Source organism: Nannochloropsis gaditana (assembly GCF_000240725.1).
Source record: "Nannochloropsis gaditana CCMP526 unplaced genomic scaffold scaffold152, whole genome shotgun sequence".
Classification (NCBI taxonomy): domain Eukaryota; class Eustigmatophyceae; order Eustigmatales; family Monodopsidaceae; genus Microchloropsis; species Microchloropsis gaditana.
In genome coordinates, this window is record NW_005803801.1 from 16,665 (window position 1) to 40,055 (window position 23,391).

General features: G+C 55.4%; 6 protein-coding genes across 6 annotated transcripts; 3 read left to right on the top strand and 3 right to left on the bottom strand.

Annotated features, from left to right (window-relative positions):
• Window positions 1-6,128: 6,128 nt before the first annotated feature.
• Window positions 6,129-6,372, bottom strand: NGA_2053200 (serine threonine protein kinase cki3; the record flags this gene model as incomplete). Its single annotated transcript, XM_005855621.1, has 1 exon — window positions 6,129-6,372. A coding segment is annotated over one exon (244 nt), but the record flags the coding sequence as incomplete, so codon positions are not given.
• Window positions 6,373-11,348: 4,976 nt separating this feature from the next.
• NGA_2101200 (cellular apoptosis susceptibility protein) lies at window positions 11,349-11,648 on the bottom strand (the record flags this gene model as incomplete). The annotated part of the gene is made up of 1 exon (XM_005855624.1): window positions 11,349-11,648. A coding segment is annotated over one exon (300 nt), but the record flags the coding sequence as incomplete, so codon positions are not given.
• A 5,267-nt stretch (window positions 11,649-16,915) lies between these two features.
• Window positions 16,916-18,719, top strand: NGA_2009100 (abc subfamily abcg; the record flags this gene model as incomplete). The annotated part of the gene is made up of 1 exon (XM_005855617.1): window positions 16,916-18,719. A coding segment is annotated over exon 1 (1,602 nt), but the record flags the coding sequence as incomplete, so codon positions are not given.
• On the top strand, window positions 18,696-19,656 carry NGA_2049900 (uncharacterized protein; the record flags this gene model as incomplete). Its single annotated transcript, XM_005855619.1, has 1 exon — window positions 18,696-19,656. A coding segment is annotated over one exon (961 nt), but the record flags the coding sequence as incomplete, so codon positions are not given.
• A 1,326-nt stretch (window positions 19,657-20,982) lies between these two features.
• Window positions 20,983-21,261, bottom strand: NGA_2065300 (uncharacterized protein; the record flags this gene model as incomplete). Its single annotated transcript, XM_005855622.1, has 1 exon — window positions 20,983-21,261. A coding segment is annotated over one exon (279 nt), but the record flags the coding sequence as incomplete, so codon positions are not given.
• Window positions 21,262-21,292: 31 nt separating this feature from the next.
• NGA_2117700 (ser thr protein phosphatase family) lies at window positions 21,293-21,467 on the top strand (the record flags this gene model as incomplete). The annotated part of the gene is made up of 1 exon (XM_005855625.1): window positions 21,293-21,467. A coding segment is annotated over one exon (175 nt), but the record flags the coding sequence as incomplete, so codon positions are not given.
• Window positions 21,468-23,391: the final 1,924 nt, after the last annotated feature.

Consider the following 23,391-nt stretch of genomic DNA (forward strand, 5'->3'; position numbering starts at 1 on the left):
GAAACTGAATGACGTCAGGCAGTTGTGTTCATGGCAGGTGCCCAGTTTCCTCCCTCCCCACCCAAAGCCCCAATTCCCGCTGCCTGTGGATCCCCCACGGGTGTCACCACAGGATGATTCAAGTAATGATAGCTTTGGTCCTGCAAAAAAATTGCAGTGGAACATTGAATGTTCGTCCCGTCCAAGCGTACTGTGAGCAACAAATCATAAGAAAAATGCTCGTTTGCCGTGAACTGCATCGAGCCACTGACTGTCTGTCCCCTGTTTACCGCGATGGGCTCCGGTAAGAGCAACCGACATTGGTACCAGTGCGTCCCAGGTGCCGCGGGACTGGTCGACAGCACCACGGGCGTATTACCGCCAGCCCCAGACCCTGCGAACTCGATGTCGAACCAGCAACCCATCCCATGCATGAGGGCAGTGCGTTCCGCCCGAAACGTAAAAGGCACCTGGAAGCTTTGCAAATCTGCGTGTGTCACGCACAGGAAATCCACCCGGTGCCGCACTGGCGCAGAGGGCGCAAGCACGCACGAGGGATGAAAGTAACCGACCACAGGCTGCGCGAAATATTCGGCTTGGGCGTCTTTTTGCAGGCTCGTCAGGTCGACGCCGTAGAAATCTTTCGAGGTGGACCAGAAAGCCGTCTTTCCCAACTGCTCGTTGTAAAGCAACTCGTCTGTGAAAGGGACCATGACGATGTCCCCGGCATTTGGAAACATCAGCCCCCCCTGTTTGAGCCATTTATCACGTGCTGTTAGGTACGTCTCCAACATTCGTTCATGCACCAACAGGAACCCAATCGGCTCGGAGACAATAATGTCCACCATTTCCGGTAGCTCCATCTCTTCCACCCTTTTCTTCACCACCATGATCCTTCCCTCCAATCCGTTTGCCTTCACTAGCGTTTCGGCATGCTTGGCCATCCCGCTGGCTTCCACCGCGTACACCTTGCGGGCGCCTGCCTGGATGGCGAAAAATGCCAATATCCCTGTGCCCGTTCCCACGTCAAGGACAACCTTGTCTTGAAAATCAGCTTTGTGTGTTAGGAAAGCGTTTCGGTAGGTGCCGGTGCGAATGTTGTCCTGCATCATGTTTTGTTGATGAAGGAGTTGGGCGTCTGGATGGGGTGAGGAAGGGAGGTTGGGGCGTAAATTTAACGTACGAACAAGACGGGACAACCTTTACGGCAGAATTATCCGTCAATGCTTATACGTTCACGTACAATAGCGTGTGAATGGGTTCTTGGACGTTTGTGTGTCGTCGTTTTCTGCCTCGTGGCCCCCCTTCGGCCTTCCGTTAGAAACAGGCGGCATCTCGGAACACCCGGGGCGAAAGGAAGCACGGGACCGACCTGTGATAGGCGCGAAAAGAGATGCGCATGCATGCACGAGGATGCACGTGAGTGAATGCTTAGTGACGCATGGCACAGGCTGTAGGAAGAGGAAAGATGGCATCAAGATTCCGGGATCCTCCGGCAGGAGGTTTTCCGAGGCGGACCGTATCGTGAGCCTTTATGGCTTCAAAACAGCGTCGCTCAAAAACGTCACGCGTCGCCACCATGTGCCAACCTACTGGGGTTCCACTCTCGATGCTATGTTAGAAATAAAGCCTGAGAGGAAGCAGAGTGCAGTGAAAGTCTCCGTCTATAGACAGTGTACACGTCACGTCTCGAGCTCCGCGCTTGACAACCATCATTTGATTGGATATGTATTGTTTTCCACTTTTTTAACGCGCTGAGCAGTCTAGCCGCCCCGCAAGCTCCGGAGCACCGCCTCTTCTTGTTCTCGCAAAGACATGCCCTCAACCAATCTGTCCTGGCGTCCCTCATTTACGACGTTGTCGTTGTTCACCTCCTCCTCCTCGCCCTCCTCCTCTTCCTCATCCACCTCTCCTTCATCCTCATCCTGCTCCCCTGATTCCTCTTCCTCCTCAAAACTCCCAAGAGCCACCCCATTCCCCAATTGAGCCTCTTCTTGTTCCTCCTCCCTTTCTCCTTTCTCACGAACTCGCCTTTTCTTGTGCTTCTCCCGAACCCGTTCGCGCTCTTTTGCCCGATCCTCTTCCCGACTGACCAGAAGCCGTCGTTGTACCGCCTGAACGTACGCCTCGTTTTGAGCCTTTAAGGTCATCATATCCGAAACCAACCCCTCGCTCTCAGCCTCCCTGGTTAGTCGGTCCCTCCTCTCACTCTTCGGCTCTCCATCGAGCTGCTTCATTCCTTTTGCCCCTTTTCCCTCCTCCACTACCTCCTCATCACTTTCCTCTGCAAACACGATCTTCTTATTTTGACTGCGTGTCCTCTCGACCACAATTTTCATCTTCTCCTTCTTTGCCTTCTTTCTCTTGGCTTTCTCCAACAAGCTCTCTGCCTCCTCCGCGTCCTCCATGTCCCACGAATGCTTCCGCTTCACCCGCAGCAGCCCTCCTCCCCCCTCATCCTCATCGTTTTCTGATCCATCTTCACCTCCAACCTCCTCCGCCTCCTCTCCCTCCTCCTCTGACCCATCCTTCCCACCCTCCCTCCTCCTTCCGGCCCCCTGCTCCCCTTCCGACCCCACCCCCTCCCCCTCCTCCTCCCGCCTCCGCTCCCTGGCTTTCTCCGCCCGCTCCATCTTGATCTTCTCTTTCAGGCGTTCCAAAGCCCGACTTCGGTTCTTCTTCTCCCTCACCGCCTCCCTCCCTTCCTCCGCCCCCCCCTCGCCCTCCTTCAGCGCCTTGAGGAATTTGGTGGATGGGCACTTGGACAAACCCAGGGCATCGGCGAAGGCCTCCACGTCCAGCGCCGAGATATCGAAGACGTCCTTGAGCGGCATGAGTGCCACGGACCGGAGGTAGGACACGAAGGCCTTCTGGGCCAAGCGCTTGCACTCCGGGTTGGAGGCGACCACCGCCGCTGTCTTTTGCCGGACGCTGGTGGTCTTGCTCGGGTTCACCGTCACCCGTGAGATGGGCACATGCGCGGCTTCCAACCGGCGCAGCATGCCTCCTTCTTCGCTGGGCAAAAGGAAGAGGAGGGAGCGGCCTCCGCTTCGGTAGCGTGCCGTCCGGCCCACCCGATGGATGTACATGGCCGTGTCCTCTGGGGCATCCACCTGAACCACCCAGTCGCAGGCGGGAAAATCCAGGCCCCGGGCCGCAATGTCAGTGGCAAAGAGCACCGCGGCGGGCCGCCGGACAAATTCGAAATAAATGTGCGTGCGTCGCGCCTGTTTGATCTTCCCGTGCAGGGCGAGGAGGGGCACGCCCGGTTGGAGGGCCCGAAAGCAGGCGTGCACGTAGCGGACCTGGGAGCAGGAGGAGAAAAACACGACGAGTTTGTGCTTCATGTGGCTCTTGATGAACGCCCAGAGTGTGTCCATCTTGTCCGCCAACGCCGCCACCAGGTAGTTCTGCACCAGCCGGTCCGGGGTGGCGTGGGCGGCCGTGTCGTGCACGCCCACGTACTCCGAATTCTTGTCCAGCGAAAGTCGGGCCAGATCCTTGACAGACTTGGTCTGCGTCGCCGAGAAAAGTAAGGTCTGACGCCCCGCCCCGGGAGGCAGGTAGGCCAGGATCGCGTTCAACTGCCGGCTGAAGCCCATGTCCAAGATCCGGTCCGCCTCGTCCAGGACCAGAACTTGCAGTTGGGAGGCGTCAAAACCCGGCGTTTCTTCCAAATGCTGCAAGAGCCTGCCGGGGGTAGCGACGATGATGTTCATCCGCGGGACCCGGGCTTGTTCCTCCCGGAATTCTTTTTTCCCTCCCGTCAACAGGGCCGCCGAGAACATGTGCCCTTTCCCCACAGTCCGCAAGACCTCAAATATTTGCAACGCCAGCTCCCGCGTGGGTGTGATGATCAAGGCTCCCAAGCCGTCTGAGAGGGCCCATCCCTCCCGGTATAATTTTTCGAGGAGCGGCACCACGAACGCGAGCGTTTTCCCCGAACCAGTTTTGGCGGCACCTAGGACATCGCGTCCTGCCAAGGCATGAGGCACTGCGGCCAGTTGGATGTCGGTCATGGCAGAAAACTTGTTTCGATCTAACCCTTGTAGGGTTATTCTCGAGAGGGGGAGGTCGCGAAAGGCCTTTCCCGGCCCACCACCCTCCACGAAAAGCTGGGTGCCTAGATAGAGAATGCACAGTAAAAGCAGAGAAGCGGGTTGAGAGATAGTTTTACAGTTGAAAATGCGTCGCACATTGGAGAAAAGGTCATCATGGGAAAGTATCTTGGCGCAGGCCGTTGGGAGTGTGTGTACCTGGTGCAGGAGCTTCTGCTACCACCCGTTTTCGAAGCAATTCCATTTCTTGCACGCGCAAGCCCTGCCGTTTTTCTTCCGCCGCCGCAGATATCGATGCTCTTTTTCCTGCGCCCGTTCTGTTTTGCCCTTGCTGTCTTCCACCACCCTTCCCCTCTCGTTGATAATCCTGCCGAGTGGCAACGCCCCCATTTCTATAATGCTGGGAATTGCCATTCCCACCCGCCCGCGGTCGCTTGGACATCGCTCTCTTTCTCTGTGGTACAGTTTTATTTGCACAGGATGACATGAGGGACGTGTATGGGTCATGGGGCTTGAAAATGACACGGGTAATATGCATCCCTCCTGAGTGGCCCCTGGAGGGGGTACTTGTCGCCCAAATTCACTGCGAGCACGTAACCTCCCGACCCTTTTCCCGCTGTTTATTCATATTGGAAGCGTGCCATGGGCTTAAGTCTCTCGTTGACGCTTCTTATCAGACAAAGGATGCTAGATTTAATCTATGCTTTGAGGAAGAGATTGTCACGGTTGTGGAACGCTGTGAGCAGAATACCCCCCGCGACATACCCCAATTTAAATCGGTTTGTCCTTTGATTTAGTTCTTTCCCCGGACAAAATGAAAAAATATGAACCTATAGTTCCTTACGAGTGACGATGTTGTATCCTACAGCTTCACACACATCCAAGAGGCCGTGCCATTACGGCGGACTTTCTTTTCTGCACTGCAGTTCTCGGAGTCATCATCTTCGTGACTTGAAAGCCTCCAGATGCACGTAGAGATGATAATGAGCCGATACTAAGTCCTTCATATCGACACCATCCTCCACCACCCGGTACAGGTATTTTCCTTCTCTCTCCCCTGTGTGCCTACGCCCGCCGCAACGCCAGCGTACTCTCCCCGACCTGGAGGAGGTCGCCCGCGAACAACACCCGTCCCTTTTTGCCCATTGCCACATTATTGCACAAGACCGGGTCCAGCCCCGCTCCCGTCATCGGTGTCACCTTTACCGAGTGGACGGAATTTCTCCCAGAGGCCTCCAGCTTCACGTGTTTCCCCCCCACTCTCTTGTCCTCTAGCAGGGCTACTCCTCCCCGTTCTCGGCCCAGGTACATGGCCTTCTCCAGCGTCCCCAACTCGAAGCGTTCGCCCTTATGTGGTCCGGCCAGGCCCTCCAACCACAACGACTGGTGGTGCCCATTCGTCGTGCTCCTCGCGCGTGGACCTTGGCCCGGCGCCTCTCCCGCCGTCAGATGCACCACGTCCGTCTCTAAACTGTGGTCGGGGGCCATTTTGCGGCTCCCTTTTTCGCGCCTGTTGTTGCTGTCGCTGCTTTTCAAACCCGCGCGGTCAATTTGTTCAGCACGCGGCCCCATCTTGACCGTAGCTGGACTTGAACCCGTCACTTTTCCTTCTTTCCTTTCGCCTTCCCCCCCACCGCCTTTCTTTGGCCCCCTCTCGCCCCTTTCAACCACCCTCTCGCCTTTCCGTTTCCTTCCCGCTACTTGCACCTCCACTCCGGCACAGCTGCTGCCAGCCCCTCCCTTCCCACCAGCCTCTTTCACTCCACCCAATTTATCCAGCAAGCCCGCGAACGCTGCATATTTCGGAGCCGCCTCATAGGCGGTCTTTCGCGCCATTTCCAGAAACTGGGCCAGCAAGTCTCCGCCCACCACTCCTCGGCTCAGGTCCTTGACCAGTGCCGACCGTTTCATTTTCAAACACTCGGAGTCGCTCGTGGCACTCGCCCAGGGCAAGACACCTCCCCGCGCAAAGTACAGCAAGACCCAGCCCAGCGCCTCTAAATCATCGCGCCGCCCTGCTGGCCTTCCCTCGTGGCAGGCGAGACTGGAAAACAGGGGGGTGCCTACTCCCCCACCCGCGGCACCTTGCCCCTCCTGTGGTTTATGGACTCCGTTGCTTCCGGTGTATTTTTCCACCAGACCCAAATCCACGAGGAAGACCCGCTTCGACGCACGCGTGCCGGGCAAGCCGAGCATGAAGTTCTCGGGCTTCACATCGATGAACAAGAGCTGCCGTTCGTGCATCTGTTGAATGCCATCCAACATCTGTTTCCCGTAGTCTGCAAGGGTCGCAGGAGAGAAGTAACGTCCTTGAGATTCGAATAATTGACTGAGATCTTGACCTAAGCGTTGCATTACGAGGAACCGGAAGCCTTTGTCTTCACCGTATGAGAGGAGGGCGGGCAACGCAGGCACGTGCGGGACCCCCATCAAGTAGTTTTTATAGACCAGCTGCTCCATATACAAGGTGTCCGCGTTTCGTTTCAGGCTCTCGTCTTTCTTGTTCTTCTTCCTGGCCACCCCTGCGGCAGCGGGTGGGGGAAGGGGAGCTAGTTTGATTACCCATTCCTGTTCATTTTGGGCCCCCGTCACGTCCTCAACAGCAAACACCTGCCCGCATGCACCCTCTCCAAGAAGACGGCCCAACTTCCAACGACCACGGAGAATAAGACCCGGGCGGGCGGTGCTGCTGTTTTCCTCCTCCAGAACCGGTCCGTTTTTCTCTTTTTGACGCGGGGGCGGCATCTTGGCAGTTTGATAGGTATGGTGAAAATAGGTGGAATGCATGACAAATGAGGACGAGGATATAAAGTAAACAATGCGAACAAGATCACAGCAAAATTAAATGCTGTGGCCAGCAGCATACATCCGTGTGGTGACAAGGTTGTTCGTCCGAACAATCAAAGTAAACTGGATTGTGACCGCTTCTTCCACTTGAGGCTGATTCCGCGATGACGAACAACGAGAGGCAACTCGCGAAGCAAGCTAGGACGTAGAACAGGAATATCATGCTTTCCCCAAAAACTATCGCATGGCCCAATATGCCCACGTTTCATGGCCAGTCTGAAATTCAACTTTGTGCCTACCTACTTCGTATCGCCCTGTCAGTTTCGAGCATGCCTTGGGGGTCGGCCGTGGGTTGTTCTATCCGGCCCATCAGCGTTCCCAAACTTCACTTTGGGGCCTTCTCTTTCTTGGCTGAAAAAATAGTTGATCCGCTTGTAAGCTTCGACAAGTCCTCGCATGGCATACGCATTTCTTGTATGTGACCTCACCCTGTGCCTTTGTCTATGTCAGCAACCTATCATTATGTACCGGTGACATGAAAGCAGACTAGTACCCGTTCTTTCTCAGTCTCCGATATCTTTGGACACTTGATTCTACTTTATGCCCCCATGTAATGGATGTCCTCAGCATATTCCTCCATATATGTCTTTGTTTGCTCTCTTTTCTTTCTTTGCCCCTCTTCCATGCGTCCGCACGTCGTGCCCCTGTCGACCACCTTCAACGTCGAGACCGTTTTGCACGCTGTACAATGGGCCGACTTACTACACTCGCCTTGCAATTTGCAAGCGTGGATACAGACTCCTGCGTTAGAGAAATCTCGAAGCCATTGCCTTGTTCCAGCAAGTATTCCGACGCGAGTCTCGCCCGCCCTCGGCGTTCCGGGGGAGGGAAAAAGGAGGTGGAGGACGGACGGGAGGGGGAGGTAGAGGGCGGGAAGGCAGACGCGGACGGACGGAAGGGCCGTGGGGCCTTGGGAGGAGCGTGCTGCTGATCTGTTGTTCGAAGGCCGTCACGGGGAGCCGGTGGGTGGGAGTAAGGAAGCTCTGCGTTGTCCTCCTCGGGACCACAATCGCCCGCGCAGGTCTCGTCGCTGTCACTTGCCTCTTCCGGACCGCTTTTGTCCATAGACATTGGTGTGCGATGACATTTAATGGCGTCTTCTTCCTTTTGAGCTACATCATGTCCCTCTTGTCGCACTCCCTCTCCTCCAGCAACGAGCTTGTTGTGTCCCCCCTTGGCAACCTCTCTGAACAGGAACCTTGTCCCCGTACCCCAAACCCTGCCCTCTACCATGGCCGTCTGCTTCCTTCCCCCTTTTCCGTTTTCCCGCGTGCCCTCTTCAGCCAAGCACGCGAAGGCAGCCTCGATCTGCTCGCGGGACAGGCTTAAGGCGGTCGCTGCTTTGTTGACGGAGATCCAGCTCCCGTGCCGGTGATAGGTAGAAAGAACATGCTCCCGTACTGCTTCTAATTCCGCGTAACCGACGCTGCCCACAATTATTTTTTGATGTTTTTGGGGGAAAAGGGACGTGGTTGTGGGGGAGTCGACGATAGTTCCAGCACATTCCCCGTCAGGTTCCGTCTTCGCTTGAGCGTTGCTTTCCAAAAGTCCAGTCCTCCTTGTACTCCTGGTTGTCCGTTCGACCTTGTCCTGAAGAGAAAGTGAGTTCATCGCCCCTGTCACCCCTCGCCCCTTCTCCCGCCGCCTCGGTCCATCCATTTTAGTCCTGATCCCTCCCAGAGTCCGCTTATTGGCCTCCTTCTCCATGTCCATCTGTTTTCCCACCGGCTTCTTATTCTCCTCATCTTCCTGGTCCGCCACCGTCTCCTCGTCACTGGGATCCCTCGAGCTATCCCCCTCGGATACCTCCTCGCGTTCCCTACCCCTGACATCGTTCCTTCTTTTTCTTGCGCCTGAGATCCCAGAGATGGGAGTGCTCAAGGCAGTTTTCTCATCATCCTCCTCCTCGTCTTTATTGGTATCTTCATCTTCTATTTCATTTTCTTCCCCTTCCCGTCTCATCAACAGTATTCCCGCGCTTTCCGTCCCGTCCTCTGCTTCTACTGCCTCTTCCGCCCTATTGACGGCAGACAGATCCACGCCCACAAACTTCAACTCCAAAGCGTATTGAGGTGAGACCACGTTCCCAATTTTCACCTTCAAGGCTCCCTTATCTTCCACAGCCAAACAATCTCCTCGGGCCGCACGTTGGAAAAACGGGGGTTCGTAGGCGGGTGGAGTCCGTTCATCGTAGTAGAGGAGCTTCAAGGACAGAGTTCGGTGGCAGGGAAGAGACTCGAGGGTGTGTGTGAACATGAGCAGAGCACGAATGAGGGAGATGGCTTGCGCTTTTAAATCCGCCTTTGTCCGGGCTATGCGAGAAGCGTTTAGGGTCACTTCCCCATCATCGGTATATCCAACTTTCCATTGATAAGTTTCAATCACTTTCTCATGGGCATTCTCAGCCCCTCTCTCGTCAGTGGCGGCCGAGCAGGACAGTGAAGTAGGTGGAGTAGGGATGGAGATGGCAAAGACAACAGCACGAAGGTAACGCTTGGATAGAGCATCGAAGACTCCTTGCTCCAACCAGTTGGTGAGAAGATGTGCTTCTTCGTGCCGGACATTGCCATTCTCAGATTTGGGTTGTAAGTGCTTGATCTATTATTAAAATATTTGAGGAGAGGGAAGGGGAACGGAAAGCAAAGGTCCACAACAGGTGGTCACAATCACAAGTCGCAACTCAGAAGTGGTAACCTTGAAAAAAAAAAATTAAAAAAGATAAACAAACAAACAAACAAACAAATCTTTAACATATGCTTACCTTCATATCGATGTAGCTTTTCTCGATGAAGCAGTGTTCGGGAAAAAGGGAGCGAGCGTATGCTATTTGACTAAGTCCCACACGCATCAAATTTTTAGTCAATGCCAGACTCTGTTATGAAAAATTTGGAGTTCGATGTGTAATCTATAATTGGCGGATACAAATTACATAAAGATCTAGCTCTGTTCCTGTGAATACTTTTACCTGCACAGTCGTGACGCTTGTACTCGTTTGAGCTGAAGTTGTCCGATGAAGTATTGTAGATGCCATCAAAAACTGCGAATGAAACGGAAAAATGCAAATTGAAACAAAGCGCTTTTGTTGTAGCAAGTCTACATATTTGATACGAGGTCTACTTCTTTTCGTGGAGTTCAACGATGTTGATGTTCAACATGATGGGGAGGGAAGAGGACGTCGTGGCGGAGTAGGAGCGTAAGCTTACGAAGTGGAGGAGCTGGGTGGGCCAAAATGGTATTTCAAACGCTTTCTGAGCTCTACTTTTGCCTTTTTATTAAGAAATTACATTTGAAGCGCCCACTCCTCGTATCAATTTTACACTAGGATCCTGTTTGCAGCAATATTATGTACATGGGAAGAGGGGAGGTTCAGGAACGTACGTAGGAGCCTCTCTCAACATGATCATATGGACAATGGCGATTGCACACCCAAAAGGCGCATTCCTACCAATCGCGAGTCGAATTCTCCAGACATCATTGCTTCACCCTGAGGTTAATTGGTATTTAAAAAGTTTGCCAAGTATGCCGTGTGTCAACGAAAGGGTCCATCCTTTCAGGGCATTCAGAGGATAAACCGGGTTTGAGAGAGCAATGGTACATCCAGAAGAGATGAACCCGCCATCTTAAGTGTCTCCAGAAATCTGTTTGAATCCGACCTTGATAATTGAATGGCGCCAAAGGACATTGATTTGCCGCGAACGGACCCATCAATCTCCAGCGGCCGTAGATTTTGCATCGACGACTTGAAGGTGTCGGGTGGGCGTTGTTACGTGAAAATTGGTATCAGACATACTGTGAACTAATGTAGGGTGAGCATAAAATAACAAATCCAATAACATAAGAAAGCTAGGGTGTATTTTTTTATTCTATTGCTACGTTCTTTGATAATTTGGCCTTTGACAGGAAGGCTCGACATCATCTTTTCCATTGAAGTAAGGGCGCATACATCTTGCTTGGCGTTACTCGACCTCTTTCCGCTCTGTTCACGTCACCTTCATGTGTTGCCTTCTAGTCTTTTAGCCTGACTGTCATCAAAAGCGAACGCCAGCCGCCTGTAGAGTCTGCACCTGCTGTTGACTCAGGCTTTTTTCTACAATTTGCCATAGGTTCACGCCAGGGTTGCTTGCCAAAAGGGTATTCAGTCGCTGCGCAACGAAAGATAATGGATTGCCCACCTCGGGAAAGTAATCCTCATCCCCTGCTGAGGCGAAATGAAGCTTACTAAACACCGCTTCGCCACTCACCTCTTGAACAGCCTGCTGCTTCTCCCACGCGTCCTCCTCGTCAATGCCCTCATCCCCCCCCCCCCGTTTCCCCACCACGCTGTTCGCATCCTTGTCCGCCTCTGGCGTGGCCATGCACACCACCCCCTTCAAGAGCCCTCCCCATATCTCCAGCCCCTCCGCGGAGGCTAGCAATTCCCGGTACTCGCACAGAACCCTGGTCAGGCCCACCACGCAGGCTTTGGCCTCCATTCCTCCCGCGATGGCCGCCATTTGCACGTTGGGGATCCAGACCTGGGTCAAAACCATTCGGGTCATGCCGGACTGCAAGGACTCGAGGAGGTGCACCCAGGCCTCGGGCGAGAATTTTCCAGTGTAGAATCCGAAGAAGAGGAGGCTGGAACGGACGGTCCGAGGCGACTTGGAGGTCTGCAAACGGGTGAATATGAGCTCAAAAATCCGGCGTTCGTATTTGGAAAGGATCGAGGAAGAAATGTTGGTGAAGACTGCAAGGAGAAGGTCGAAGGCGTATTTTTCGGAGACACGATAGGAGAGCAGGTTGGAAAAAATGCCCAAGAGAGGTTCAATGTGCGGAGACAACGTCTCCGGTCCCTTCTTCAAGTAGGCTTGCAAGAGGAGGACGAGGCCGGGGATGTTGGCTTTCCGTTCCCAGAGCGAGGCAGTGAGCAAGGGGGGGAAAAGCCCGACAAAGGCCGGGGAGAGGCCGTCGGGTCGGTAGAGCAGAAGTTGGGCCAGGATCTGGAAGACGTAGGGCGTGAACTCGGCCACGTCTAAACTCAACACGCCTTCAAAAGGGGGCATCAGGCGCTCCTCAAAGTCCGCCGTGGCGTGCGGGTTGGCCTGGCAGATAAATTTGACCGTGGCGGCCAAGGATTCGAAAAGGAAATGGTTGAAGAGGGGGTTGGAAGGGTTCCGGCAGACCCGGACCAGGGAGGCCGTGAGTCGTTCGAGCACGATGCCGGTGACGGGGAGGATCTCGTCTTGGACAACGGTGAGCAAGCGCATGATCGCCTTCATCACATACTCGTTCTCCTGCCCGTCTGCACCCCCTCGGTCCACCACCGCGAACAAGCCCGTGAAGAGGCCGTTCAAAGAGGGACGCAACGCTTCCTTCCCCAGCCGACGGACCCACGTCGGTCCCCCCCGCTCGTTCCGATCCTTCACGTTCAAGATCCGCTCCAGGCAATGCGCGGCATAGGTCTGGACCACGGCGTGTGCGGAGCCCAGGAGCTTGATCAAGAGGGGCATGACCGCCAGGAGGGCTTGCACGGAAAATTGCTGCCGGAAGACGGTGACAAATTTCAGACCGTCCGCTTTCAAGATGGGCCGGGCGTCCAAGGCCGGGTCCTCCAGCTCGGGGAGGATGTGAGCGGTGTAGAAGGCCATCACGTCCACCTTGTCGTTGATGATCGAGGCACCCTTGGCCGCCGATTCTCCCCGGACCGTGATGGCGAGCATGAGCTGGATGGCCGCGTCCTTGCTCTTCCAATTCGAGGGGTTGCTGGAGGAAGGGAAGTGGGGGGGAGGAAGGGAAAGAGTAGTGAATTTGACAAGTACGCGGGTAGCCCATGAAAAGACGGCGCTTACTCTACGGTCCGAATGAATTTTGTCCGCAGGCGAGGTACCCTCACCCTTCCCCTAATTGGCCCCAAACTGGTCCGACTCTCTGCCACATCCCAGCTTGACGGTAAGCCTGCCCGCACCTTTGGTAGAGGTTGAGCATATTTCCGATGTACTCGAGCCCGATGCGGGTCACGTCTGCGTCGAACTGCTGGCACAGGGCCCGAACCAAGTCGGAAGAGCAACGCCTCCGGGTATCCTGGTCGGAACCTTCCATGTCCCGCTGGATGTACTCGGTCGGGTTGTCCTCGAACATGTACTCCTCGTCCTCCCGCATCGTCACGTTCGGAACCACGATCGCCTCGAGAATTTGCCGGAGCAGGGTCGGATTGTTGAAGAGGGCGTAGTGCATCTGTTTACCGGCCAAAGAGGCGAGGAAGCGCATGGAGACCGTCACCAAGGCGTCGTACTTGGGGAGGGCCCCCGTGGTCCCCGAGGTCTCCAGAAGCTCCCACACGGCCGTGGCGAAGATATTCAGGTGCGGTTGGAACTCTTCTTCGTACTTGGTCGCGTACAGATTGACGTTCTCCACCACCGCGGCCCGCACCGCTTCCAACGGCCCGGGTTTGTCGTCCTCGCTCTCATCCACCAACAGCGGGTGGCGAAAGCGCAAGAGCTTGGCAAAGATGCTCATCCAGGGTGCCATGTTGTCCTCGAAAAACTCCGGCAGGTCCTGCCAATTCAGCGAAAAGAAGATCCTGCAGCATAATCGCAGGGTTTCCATCGTCGCCAGCAAGCGCGGCTTGTCGTTGGTCTTGGCCGCCTCCTCCAAACGCGCCTCCGCCCACGTGAAAAGCTCCGTCAAGGGTGCGGCAAAGTTTTGCAAACAAAACAAGAGCTGGGCAAAAAGGGCGTCGCTTTTGAAGGCGTACCGAAACCGTTTGAAAATCGCGTTGGCGGATCGCAAGACGCCGTTGATGACGTGGAAGTCCTGGGAGGAGAACTTGGCCACCATTTCCGGGAGCAGACCGGGCCATTGGTCAGGGAAGTCGTGGCTGCTGATGATGGTCAAGGCCTCCGAGAGTTGTTTCTGCACGTCGTTGGGGACCAGGCACATGAGGTTGAGTATGTGTTGCTTGACCATGTCCTTGTCTGCGTGCGCCATGGACAGCGCGTCGACCGCCTCGCCCTCCTCCTTTTTGGACTCCCACCCGGTCCGAACCAAGTTTTTAAAAGAAACGGCAGCCGCCTGTCGAATGGAAATGTCAGGCTCCGCTGGGCCTGTGGCGTGCATTTCGATGATCTGAAAGAAGAGCATGGCGCAACCCGGCTGACCGTACAGTTTCTTCAAGAATTGCTCGGCTTCTTGACGCTGTTTAGAGGTATGCGGGAGTGCAATCATGAGGAGGAAACACCCAGAATAAGCCATTTGAGCACACTGCAGAGCCATCGCGCATTCGTTGGGTCTCTCTTCTCGTTACAAGGGACATGTGCCCATGCATTAATGACGAGAGAGTATTGTTCCATAGCCCCCCACTAGGGGTATCGGACAGGAAGCGGTACAAGGGGACGGGAAACACTATTGCTTTAAGGTCCTACCTGTGTCTTATCTGCTGAAAGTGTCTTAAGAAGTACCCCAGGCACCATAGCCAAGGCCTCAGCATTGCCCTGCATGGTTGCTATTTTAAAGGGGTTCGGGGGAGGGATTGGGAAAGACAAACTGATGAAAGAAAGCTGTCAACCGAAGCGATCTTTGTATTCCGCTGTCAGAGAAATGTGTCAGGCCATAGAAGACATGTCTTTGATTCATGCGACGCCGCCCAAAGCTTCCAAATGCCTGCAACTGGCCGTGCGTTTGGTAAGCGTAAGGGCGTGGGAAGCCTTTTGGCCCGTCGCTAACGGTATCGTCATCTCGAGCGATGCGGGGGTGTCTGGTCACTGCAGAGACTATCATGCCCACGCTGTGCTTCCCTTGCATCCCGGAATGCCCCAAAGGATGGGTACATTCGAGATTCAAGCTTATCGCGTGTATGATGGACGGCATTGTGGGATTTTCTTGCACCTTCGGCGGCAGGAGAGGAAGCTGCTGACGCCAAGAGCTTTTGATAGCCTCCTCCCTTCCCTTTCCCCTGGTTTTAGCCTTTTGTGGTGTAGTTGCTACGGTGGCATACACATCTCGTGATCAGCACGTCTTCTCGTTGCTGCTGACGTGTACGCTCTCCTTATTCTGGGCTTCCACTTCTTACGCGTCGGTTTCGCTCACACGGCCCGCATCAGGCCATGATTGACAGGAAGATATTTGAGGACCGATTGACGTACAAAGAGACGACAATCACGGGCCACACTGCTGTCAGTCGTCTCGTGGTACGATTTAATGCTTTTGTCAACGCGGCCGTGAGCGCCCTCGGCGCATCCGACGCGAAGACCCCGGTTGGTCTGGGATGTGGGGAGAGAGAGACTGCGCTTGAGCAGTACGACGCCTTGGTCAAGGAGCTGACATTGATGCGGCTTGAGGTAAGGCTCAGTCAGTCTTAGAGGTTGTGTTTTAAAAATTGATGCGCTCCAAACGACGATATATGCGGAGTGAAGCGCCAACCTCGTCACAGGTCCCCTCCAAGCGACGCTGCTAACGCGTCCATCACTGACAATCCCATCCCTCTTTCCCCAATTAATTGTGTACGCTCGAATCTTAACACCCCTGTCATCATTTTCTGTTGGATCCAGATTGATAAAGCGGAAGCGGTGTTCGCCACCCTGCCCCGGGAGCGGGAGGAATTCGAAGTCTATTCCGACACGATAGCCCAACAGACAGCTCGCGTTGAGGCAGAGATTGTCGCTCTCAAGGAGAGATTGGTCGTGGAACGTGCCATTCGTCTGCAGCGCGAAGAATACGAGGCGCTGGCAAAGCTGGTGAACAAATATCCAGCCAAAGCACAGACGACGGTGGGACAGACCAAAGTGGCGGCAGAGATAGCAGCTTTGGAGGAAGAGAAAGGTAGGCTTGGCAAGGCAGTGGCCATGAGGAAACGGCAGTTGTCTTTTGTCCTCAATGCCGTGAGGGATCTTAAGAACGGCTTGGAGTACGACATGCGGACAGACGAGGAAAAGGAGAGGTTTTTGGCTGAGCAGGCGGCTGCCGTGGCCAAGTGCAAGGAAGAGGGCGGGGAAATGGAGGGAGAGGGAGACGAGGACGAAGAGGACGAGGAATCAGAAATGCAAATGGACTGATCGAAGTCATTGCATGTCATAAAAATATGTACATAACAACTCTCATTGAGTGTCTTGACGGTACCAGACACCGGCATTCCCCCCCCGGGCAGGAAAAGAACAAAAAAAAGAAAAAAGAACACATAATTTGTCCACTTTTGTGAGAATGAGCTCCACATTGGAGTTTGGGCACATTTAACGCTTACGCGTATCTTCTCTTGTATACATATCGCATATTTTTTTCCGCGCGTCAGTAAAGCAGACATGGTTTTAGAGCGCGACCCCCCCCCTCCTGTGGCTGGCCGGAGATACTTCAAAGCTCGATCCCCTCCACGTCGCCGCAAGGTAATTACCCCGTCCAACTCTCTGGGACAGACCCCGCCGCCTCGCCATGCCTGCCGCACGTGCCGCCTCGCGATGTCGTGAAGACGTGAGGAAGTCTATGTTAATAGCCTTGCTTGGCTGCCAGCGCGTGCACAGGCTTTTTAATTTTGACGTGACGGAGGGAGGAAGAAGAGCGCGGAAGGGGAAATAAACCCCAGGCTCTCTCGAGACCGAGATCCAGGCTTTTTTTTATGTCCAGAGCTCTCCCATGTTCTTCCCCATACATGGCCTGGTTGCCACCCAGTCCAGCTAGCATGCGCGCGGGAATGTGCCAGTGGCAGGTGTGGTTTGGGCACGTGCGTGCATTGTAGGAAAAGGATTGCATATATTCACGTGCTGATGGCCTCTCTGCTCTGCCCGGTCCGTGATGGTCGGAGCAGCACGTGATGGTGTACAAACAAGGGAACTCAACCTGACCCTGCGCATTGAGCACCAACGTTGTCACAGTGTGCGCATGCAGATATGAACGCTGACATATCTATGCCACGGCGCGTGTACAATGGTATTTGGTTGTAATGCAAGTGTCGACCGGGTCACAGGATCGGCTTTGGAAGGAAAGTCTGAGAGAGGTTTGGGTCCGTATCATCCTTCTAAATTACCGCCTTTCTTCCCCTCCGCACTCGTGCGACCGAAATTTTCATAGGCAAGAATCACAATCATTTGGCAGGGTGCTGCGGTAGGGGCCAAAGGCGAGCGTGAGACTCGTTGTTCTTGGGATATTGTATCCTAGCGCGTCTCTGCCTTGTCAAACCCCCCTACCTTGCCTGTCAAGTTCACCACGACCTGCCCGTTGCCCAATCACGACTTGAAAGCGTCTTTCGACAGTCATACTATCCAGCGCATGGCCCCGAATGCCACAGACGAGGAGGATCGGCCGTCCCCGCCATTACTCGTCGTGTCTGAGCCCCGCTCCTCCTCGCCCTCCGCCGACTGTACCCCCCCGCCAGGACACATCCTTCCAGTGGAGCCATCCACTTCTCATCATCACCACCGCCACAAAAGCGCCAGCCCTGGTAAATGCTCGGACGGCTCGGAAGGGATCAGCGTGGAATCCACCGCCTCCACCTCGGCGGCCTCGCGGACACGGGAGGAAGAAGAAGCGATCGGACGCGACCATTGCCTCGTCACTTCCTTGGCCTGGGACGTCACCTACTCCATTGCCGAGACCAAAGGCCAGCCAGGGGGCCGATGGCTCCCATGCCCGAGCCGGTCGGGAAAAAAGCGGAAGAAAAAAGTGATTCTCCACTCCATTGTCGGGCAGGCGGAGGCAGGAGACTTGCTGGCGGTCATGGGCCCGTCCGGCTGTGGGAAGTCCACCTTTCTGAGTTGTCTGGCTCTGCGCGACCAAACGTTCCGCGGACAAATCTATTTGAACGAGGCCCCGGCCAGGAAGCAGTACCTGTCGATGGTGGGCTTTGTGGACCAGCACGACCTCTTTTATCCCACCCAGACTGTGCGCGAGCACTTAGAGTTCCACGCAATGGTGCGGCTGGGGGCGCAGGTACGCACCTCGGCCAAGATGGCCCGGATCCAAGAGGTGTTGATCGAGCTGAATCTTAGCCATGTGTCCCACACGTACATTGGGGGCGGCCGGAGCGCCGTGCGTGGCCTGTCGGGGGGGGAACGCCGACGTTTGTCGTTTGCCACGGAGATGCTTTCGAACCCGTCCATCGTGATCGCCGACGAGGCAACCACGGGCCTGGACGCCTCCATGGCCAAGAGCGTCTGCCGGGTGCTGAGGGGCATGGCGGACAGCGGGCGCCTGGTGGTGGCCTCCATACACCAACCGTCCTCCCAGACCTTCTCCACTTTTACCCACCTGATGCTCCTGGCGGGCCATGGCCACATTGCCTACTACGGGCCCACGGCTAATCTGCTCGCCTATCTGGCCAGCGTCGGCCTCCAATGTCCTCCGTACCACAACATGGCGGATTTTGCCGTCCGGTGCGTCGCGGTGCCGCCGGGAGAGGGAGCCGAGGAGGTCGCCGCCCGGGTGGTCAAGTTGTGCACAGCGTACACAGAGTCGGAGCTGGCGCATCAAAACCAGGCCTGGAAGTTCAAGGCGAATTTCCATCTGGTACCCCCGGAAGCCACGCCCACGCATGCCGGGGGAGGGAATCGGAGTCATAAATACCAGCACCTAGGCCCGGGGGGGGTGGGAGAGGAGGACTCGGTGGAGGAAGGGAGGATGGATCCGATCATGGCCATGACGGCAGGCCACCCGTCCTTGCAGTCCTTGACGGTCCTGGAACGGGACGCGGCGGAGTCACTGGAGGGTCCCCACCCGCCGCCGAAGCGGGGGGATGGTCGAGGGGGCCGGGGGCACGAGAAGGTGTTTGCCCGCGAGTACAACGCGTCGTGGACGACCCAGTTTGGGTACTCTCTGGTCCGGCAGCTCCAGGCCCTGCAACGGGACAAGAAAATGTCCCTGGCCCGGTGCTTCGTGGGGGTGGGAACGGGCTTGGTGATTGGCCTCGCGTTTCGGGGGCCCAAGGGCCGGGAATTTGCGCAGGGCGGGATCACGGACACGCTGGGTTTGATGCTCACGTCGGCCATCTTCTTGCTCATTACGAATTTCTTCCAAGTCGCTTTCACCCTCCCGGGGGAGCTCCAAGTCTTTTTCCGGGAGCGGCTGGCGGGCGTGAACCGGGTCAGCACCTACTACGTGGCCCATGTCGTTCAGTCTTTCGCCTTCCTCCTGGTCTGGACCTTGGCCTTCTGCCTGGTCACCTTCCCTTTGGCCCTGAACGGCCTGACGCTCCGGCAGCTCGCGGTTTTCTTCTTGACCGTCACCTTGTCGAACATTGCCTCTACGGCGTTGGGCTACGTGGTGGCTATCTCCACTCGGAACGAGGCGGTCGCCTTGGCACTGGTTCCTCCCATATCGCTGCCCATGGCCCTGTTCGCCGGATTTTTGGTGGAACTGAACACAGTGCCGCCTTTTTTGGCCTGGCTGCAGCATTTGTCCATCGTCAAGTACACGCTGCACGCCCTGGTCTTGGAGGCCTTTGCCGGCCAAGACATCCATTGCCCCCCCTCGCTCTCCCACCCAGGGGAAGGCTCAGACGGGGGAGGTTTACCGGGCGGGGCCCGTTGCGTGTATCCCTCCACGCCCTCGGTGTTGCGACGATGCTCAGCAGACCAGCATACGTTGGAGGAGAATTTGATAATGCTGGCGGGGTTGGGCATAGGCTTGTTGCTCTTGGGATATTTGGTGTTGGCGCGGCAGGCGATGACGGTCAAGGTGCGATAGGCGCGACGGAGCGAGGAAATAGGGGAAAGCGGGAGAATGATATGGTGGAATCGCTTGAAGGGCCGGTGGGAGGACGGATGGGACGTCGGGAGCAAACTACTTGGTGTGACCAATCGATAAGAGGAGGACGGGGAGGGAGGGGGTGTGTGAGGTGTGGAACGGGCGCAGGCACGTGTGTAGTGGTGGGAAAAGACCTGGGGAAGGGCGGGGTCAGAGGCGGAGGTTTGTGCAGAGAGGATGTGGAGGGTAGGAGATGCTATGAAGCCGAGATCGCCCGTCGAAAGAAGGGAATTACAGTCCTTATTTGAGAGGGGAAAATGGAGCAAAGCGCGGGGAAAAGAGGAGAGGAGGTGCTAGGAGGAGACGGCCTTGCCGATGGGACCGAGCGGGGACGTCGTTGACCGTTGGCGCCGGCGACCCGACCCGACATTGATAGGAATATCTTGTATCCTTTATGGACGGGTTTGCAATGAAGACAAGATGGTCTCATACACGACACGCTCTCAAAAAATTCCACGGTGGCAATCGAGGTGGGAGGAGGTGTGGAGGCCAAATTTCCTCTAAGGAAGAGCGGTGGAAGTAGGGGGCTGCACAGTCAATCTCTTAAGCTTTGCACGAAAGTCGTGTGCGTGCGGCGGTAGTGCCAATGTTATTTTGCCAAGTGCAAATTTCTTGAAGAGGGCGCGTGATGAGTGTAAGTGATACTTTGGGAGGGCAGCGACGGAGGAGGTGGGGAAATCTTGGAGATGAGTTGATTTTTGTACAGAGGCGTCAACTATTTGCCGTGGGATAATTGAAACGGACGTAAAGGCCCAATCTAGCAGTAACAAAGCCTCTCTCGGTCCTTTTCGGTCAAAATGGGAAAATTGGGAAAACAAAGCCAGGATAATTGAGGGTTGCAGGGGTGCGTGTCATCGCGCAGTAACAGACGGGTACATGCGGAGCAATAATATATATATAGTTTTTGGATATTTGTTACGGTCGTGGATGGCTAGCAATTCCACGAGAGGTTGATTTCAATGGCCTAATCTCTATGTTTTAGGGCCGGGAAAGTCACATACACATGTACCCTCGGACTCTTTGCTCTTGACTACATTTCCATGTGCCCAATATACACCCACTATACACCTCAACCTCCACACCTAGCCCCGCTGACACGCTGCAGCCTTATCCCTAAGTGTCCCCCCCCTTTCCACCCTCCTTTCATCCCTCCCTGTCCTACCCCGCCCCTCCCACCACCCCTCACTTTCGCTCCCAGTACTTCTTCACCCACGGCGCCAACTCCGTTTCCAGCACGTTCCGAGCCGCTTCTCGGTAGTGCGCGCCCCACCGGGTGGGTATCGTCCCGACCAAGCCCCCCCTTTCCTCATCGAACACGAGCACCGGCCCTCTGCGGCCCATTTCGTAAGTCTGCCGACTTTGTTCTCCCACCGACCCCAATGGCCATTGTAAATATCGAATCCCTTGCACCGTCAAGTCAATGGGGATGTGGGTGTGCCCAAACACATGCAGATCTGGCCGCAACGCCTCTACCTGTCTTCGCAGGGGGGTCGATCCAATCACCTTGGGCAACATGGGCTCCAAGAGGAAGCGTTTTTCGGGGCAGAGCTCCTCTCGCGGCAGAAAATGCGAGAAGGAGATCACTGTAGTTTTCTCCGCCGGGGAACCTTCCCCTCGCACCCGCGTATCGGCAAAAAAAAACTCGTTTTGACGCGCGAACCAGACCGCCAATTCCTGCTTCTCCGTCTGCAGGGACACGAAGTCTTCCCGGTCTTGAAGCACCTCCTCCGGCCACTTGCAACACCGGAAATCCGCCCAACGTTGCTCGAAGGTGGGTCGGCCTTCGTACAAATCGGCAACGACCTCGGCGGGGAGGTCGGGTTCAGTGTCCCAAGACGCGTGGTACCATGAGAGGAGGGGGAGGATCAGGAGGCGTTCTCCCCGGGGGGTATGAAACCGCACGGGCCCTGTGAAGACTTTGCCCCGTCGGGACGTTGACGAGGACGGAGAAATGGGAAGGTGGGCGGCACGAGAACCGCCAGGATTCGCCGACGGTTCAGGTGTCCCGCTGCCATCTCCCTCGGACTCGCCCCTCCTTCCAGGCATCCCGGGGCCTCCCTCCTTCCCTTCCTCGCTCCATGCCCCCTCCTCCTCCTTCCCCTCCACCACACCCCCTGTATCCTCCTCCCCTTCTGGCTCGTCCCCGTTCCCCTCCGCGACCTGGTGGATCCAGGCGAGCTTGTCGATGGAGGTGACCACGCCCTGATCGGCCAAGGAGTTGCTCACCCACAGGTCGTGGTTGCCCGCGACGATAAATGTGGCATGAAATCGACGTCTAGTGGCCGCCAAGACGGCTTTGAAATTCGCTGGGTTGGATGCGATGTCGCCTGCAGGATGGGGGGGAAATGGGGAACCAGTTTTGGGCCGTCTGAGCACCCACGCTTCCTCCCGCTATCCTTACGATCTTATTCTTCCCTTGTCTCTCATATATTCATATCTACATTACCTGGAATAAGAAGGATGGAATATATCCGATCGCTTTTTTCCTGCTCTAGAGCAAGGGATGATAAGCTATTTCCGGAGGCCGGACGACTACACCAATATTGAAAGAGCTCGAGATTCTTCCGATAGTCCACGTGCAGGTCCGACATGGCATAAATGCGCACGGCGTCATAAAGATCGGGGGTTACAGCGATTTCGGTGAGGGATGGTGGCTTGAAGGTCATGACGGGCGGAGGTGAAGAAGAGGTAGATGAGGAGAAGAGGGGAGAGAGGGGTACTACGGGTATCCGGGGCTGCCAAGAATAGCCGTGGTACGAATTCAGACGAACGAAAAAAAGACACGGCCACCGTGATGACACTGACTGGAAGGCTATGACCGCGCTACCCGACCAAAAGCTCGTGAGAGAGAAGAATAAGAGCGCGACAAAAGATCTCGTCCGAAGGAGGAGGAAGTAAATGAGGAAATGCCAGCGTATCGCCCCACGATGGTGCATCCAGACGACAAGTGGAAAACTTCTCCCGGGCCGTAGGCCTCTACTTCCTCCTGTCTGTTCACGTATGAAGGTACCGGGGATGGCGCGATGGGAGTGACGGTCAACATGGCACTCTTCTGGCATATAGGCTAAAGTTCGCGGCGGCGACGGTGGCGATGACCGTGCCGATCCAGCGAGCTCAGGTCAAATGCAACCATGGTACGACTGCGACAGGGGACGAGAAGAGGATGTGTCTGTACCATTTGCCTTCCTATCGTCCTATTTGACGGTAATCATTTAATCTGAAGTGTCGCAATTTCTACTGACTTCGTTGCAGAAGTTTAAGTAAATGACAGCCTTGCCACTGTGGTTGAACCTCCCTCCAACACCCTGTTCGCGTCATTCTTTTGAAATTATGTCGCCTCGGGCCACGGATAGCCAGAGAACTCCTCAGAGACATGGCATGGAAAATATTTTATGATGATCCGCCGATGACAGCTTCACATGCTGTGTCTGAGTCATTCTGCTCTTTGTCTCTGCCGCGGTCTCCCTCCCATGCTATTCCTTACAAAGACCTTCCCTTTCCCCGAGAAAAGTGCTTGTGAGACAGGGAGAGACTTATCATCATTTCCCCAAAATCCCTTGATGGGTAGATAACGAAAGCGTTGTTTCCTTCTTTCCATGTCTTAAAATGTGCGAAAAGCGACAAAATACCAGGCAACGGGAAACATAGGACCTGCGTTACTTTCGAGGAACTGCTATTGAGTCAGAAAGAGCCAGGATGGTGAGTATTAGAGGGTGGGAAGGAGCAAGGCCGAGGCTGTGGCAGAAGGAACGAGAACGCATGATGGAGGGGAAAAGAATGTAGGGTTCGTATTAGGATTAGG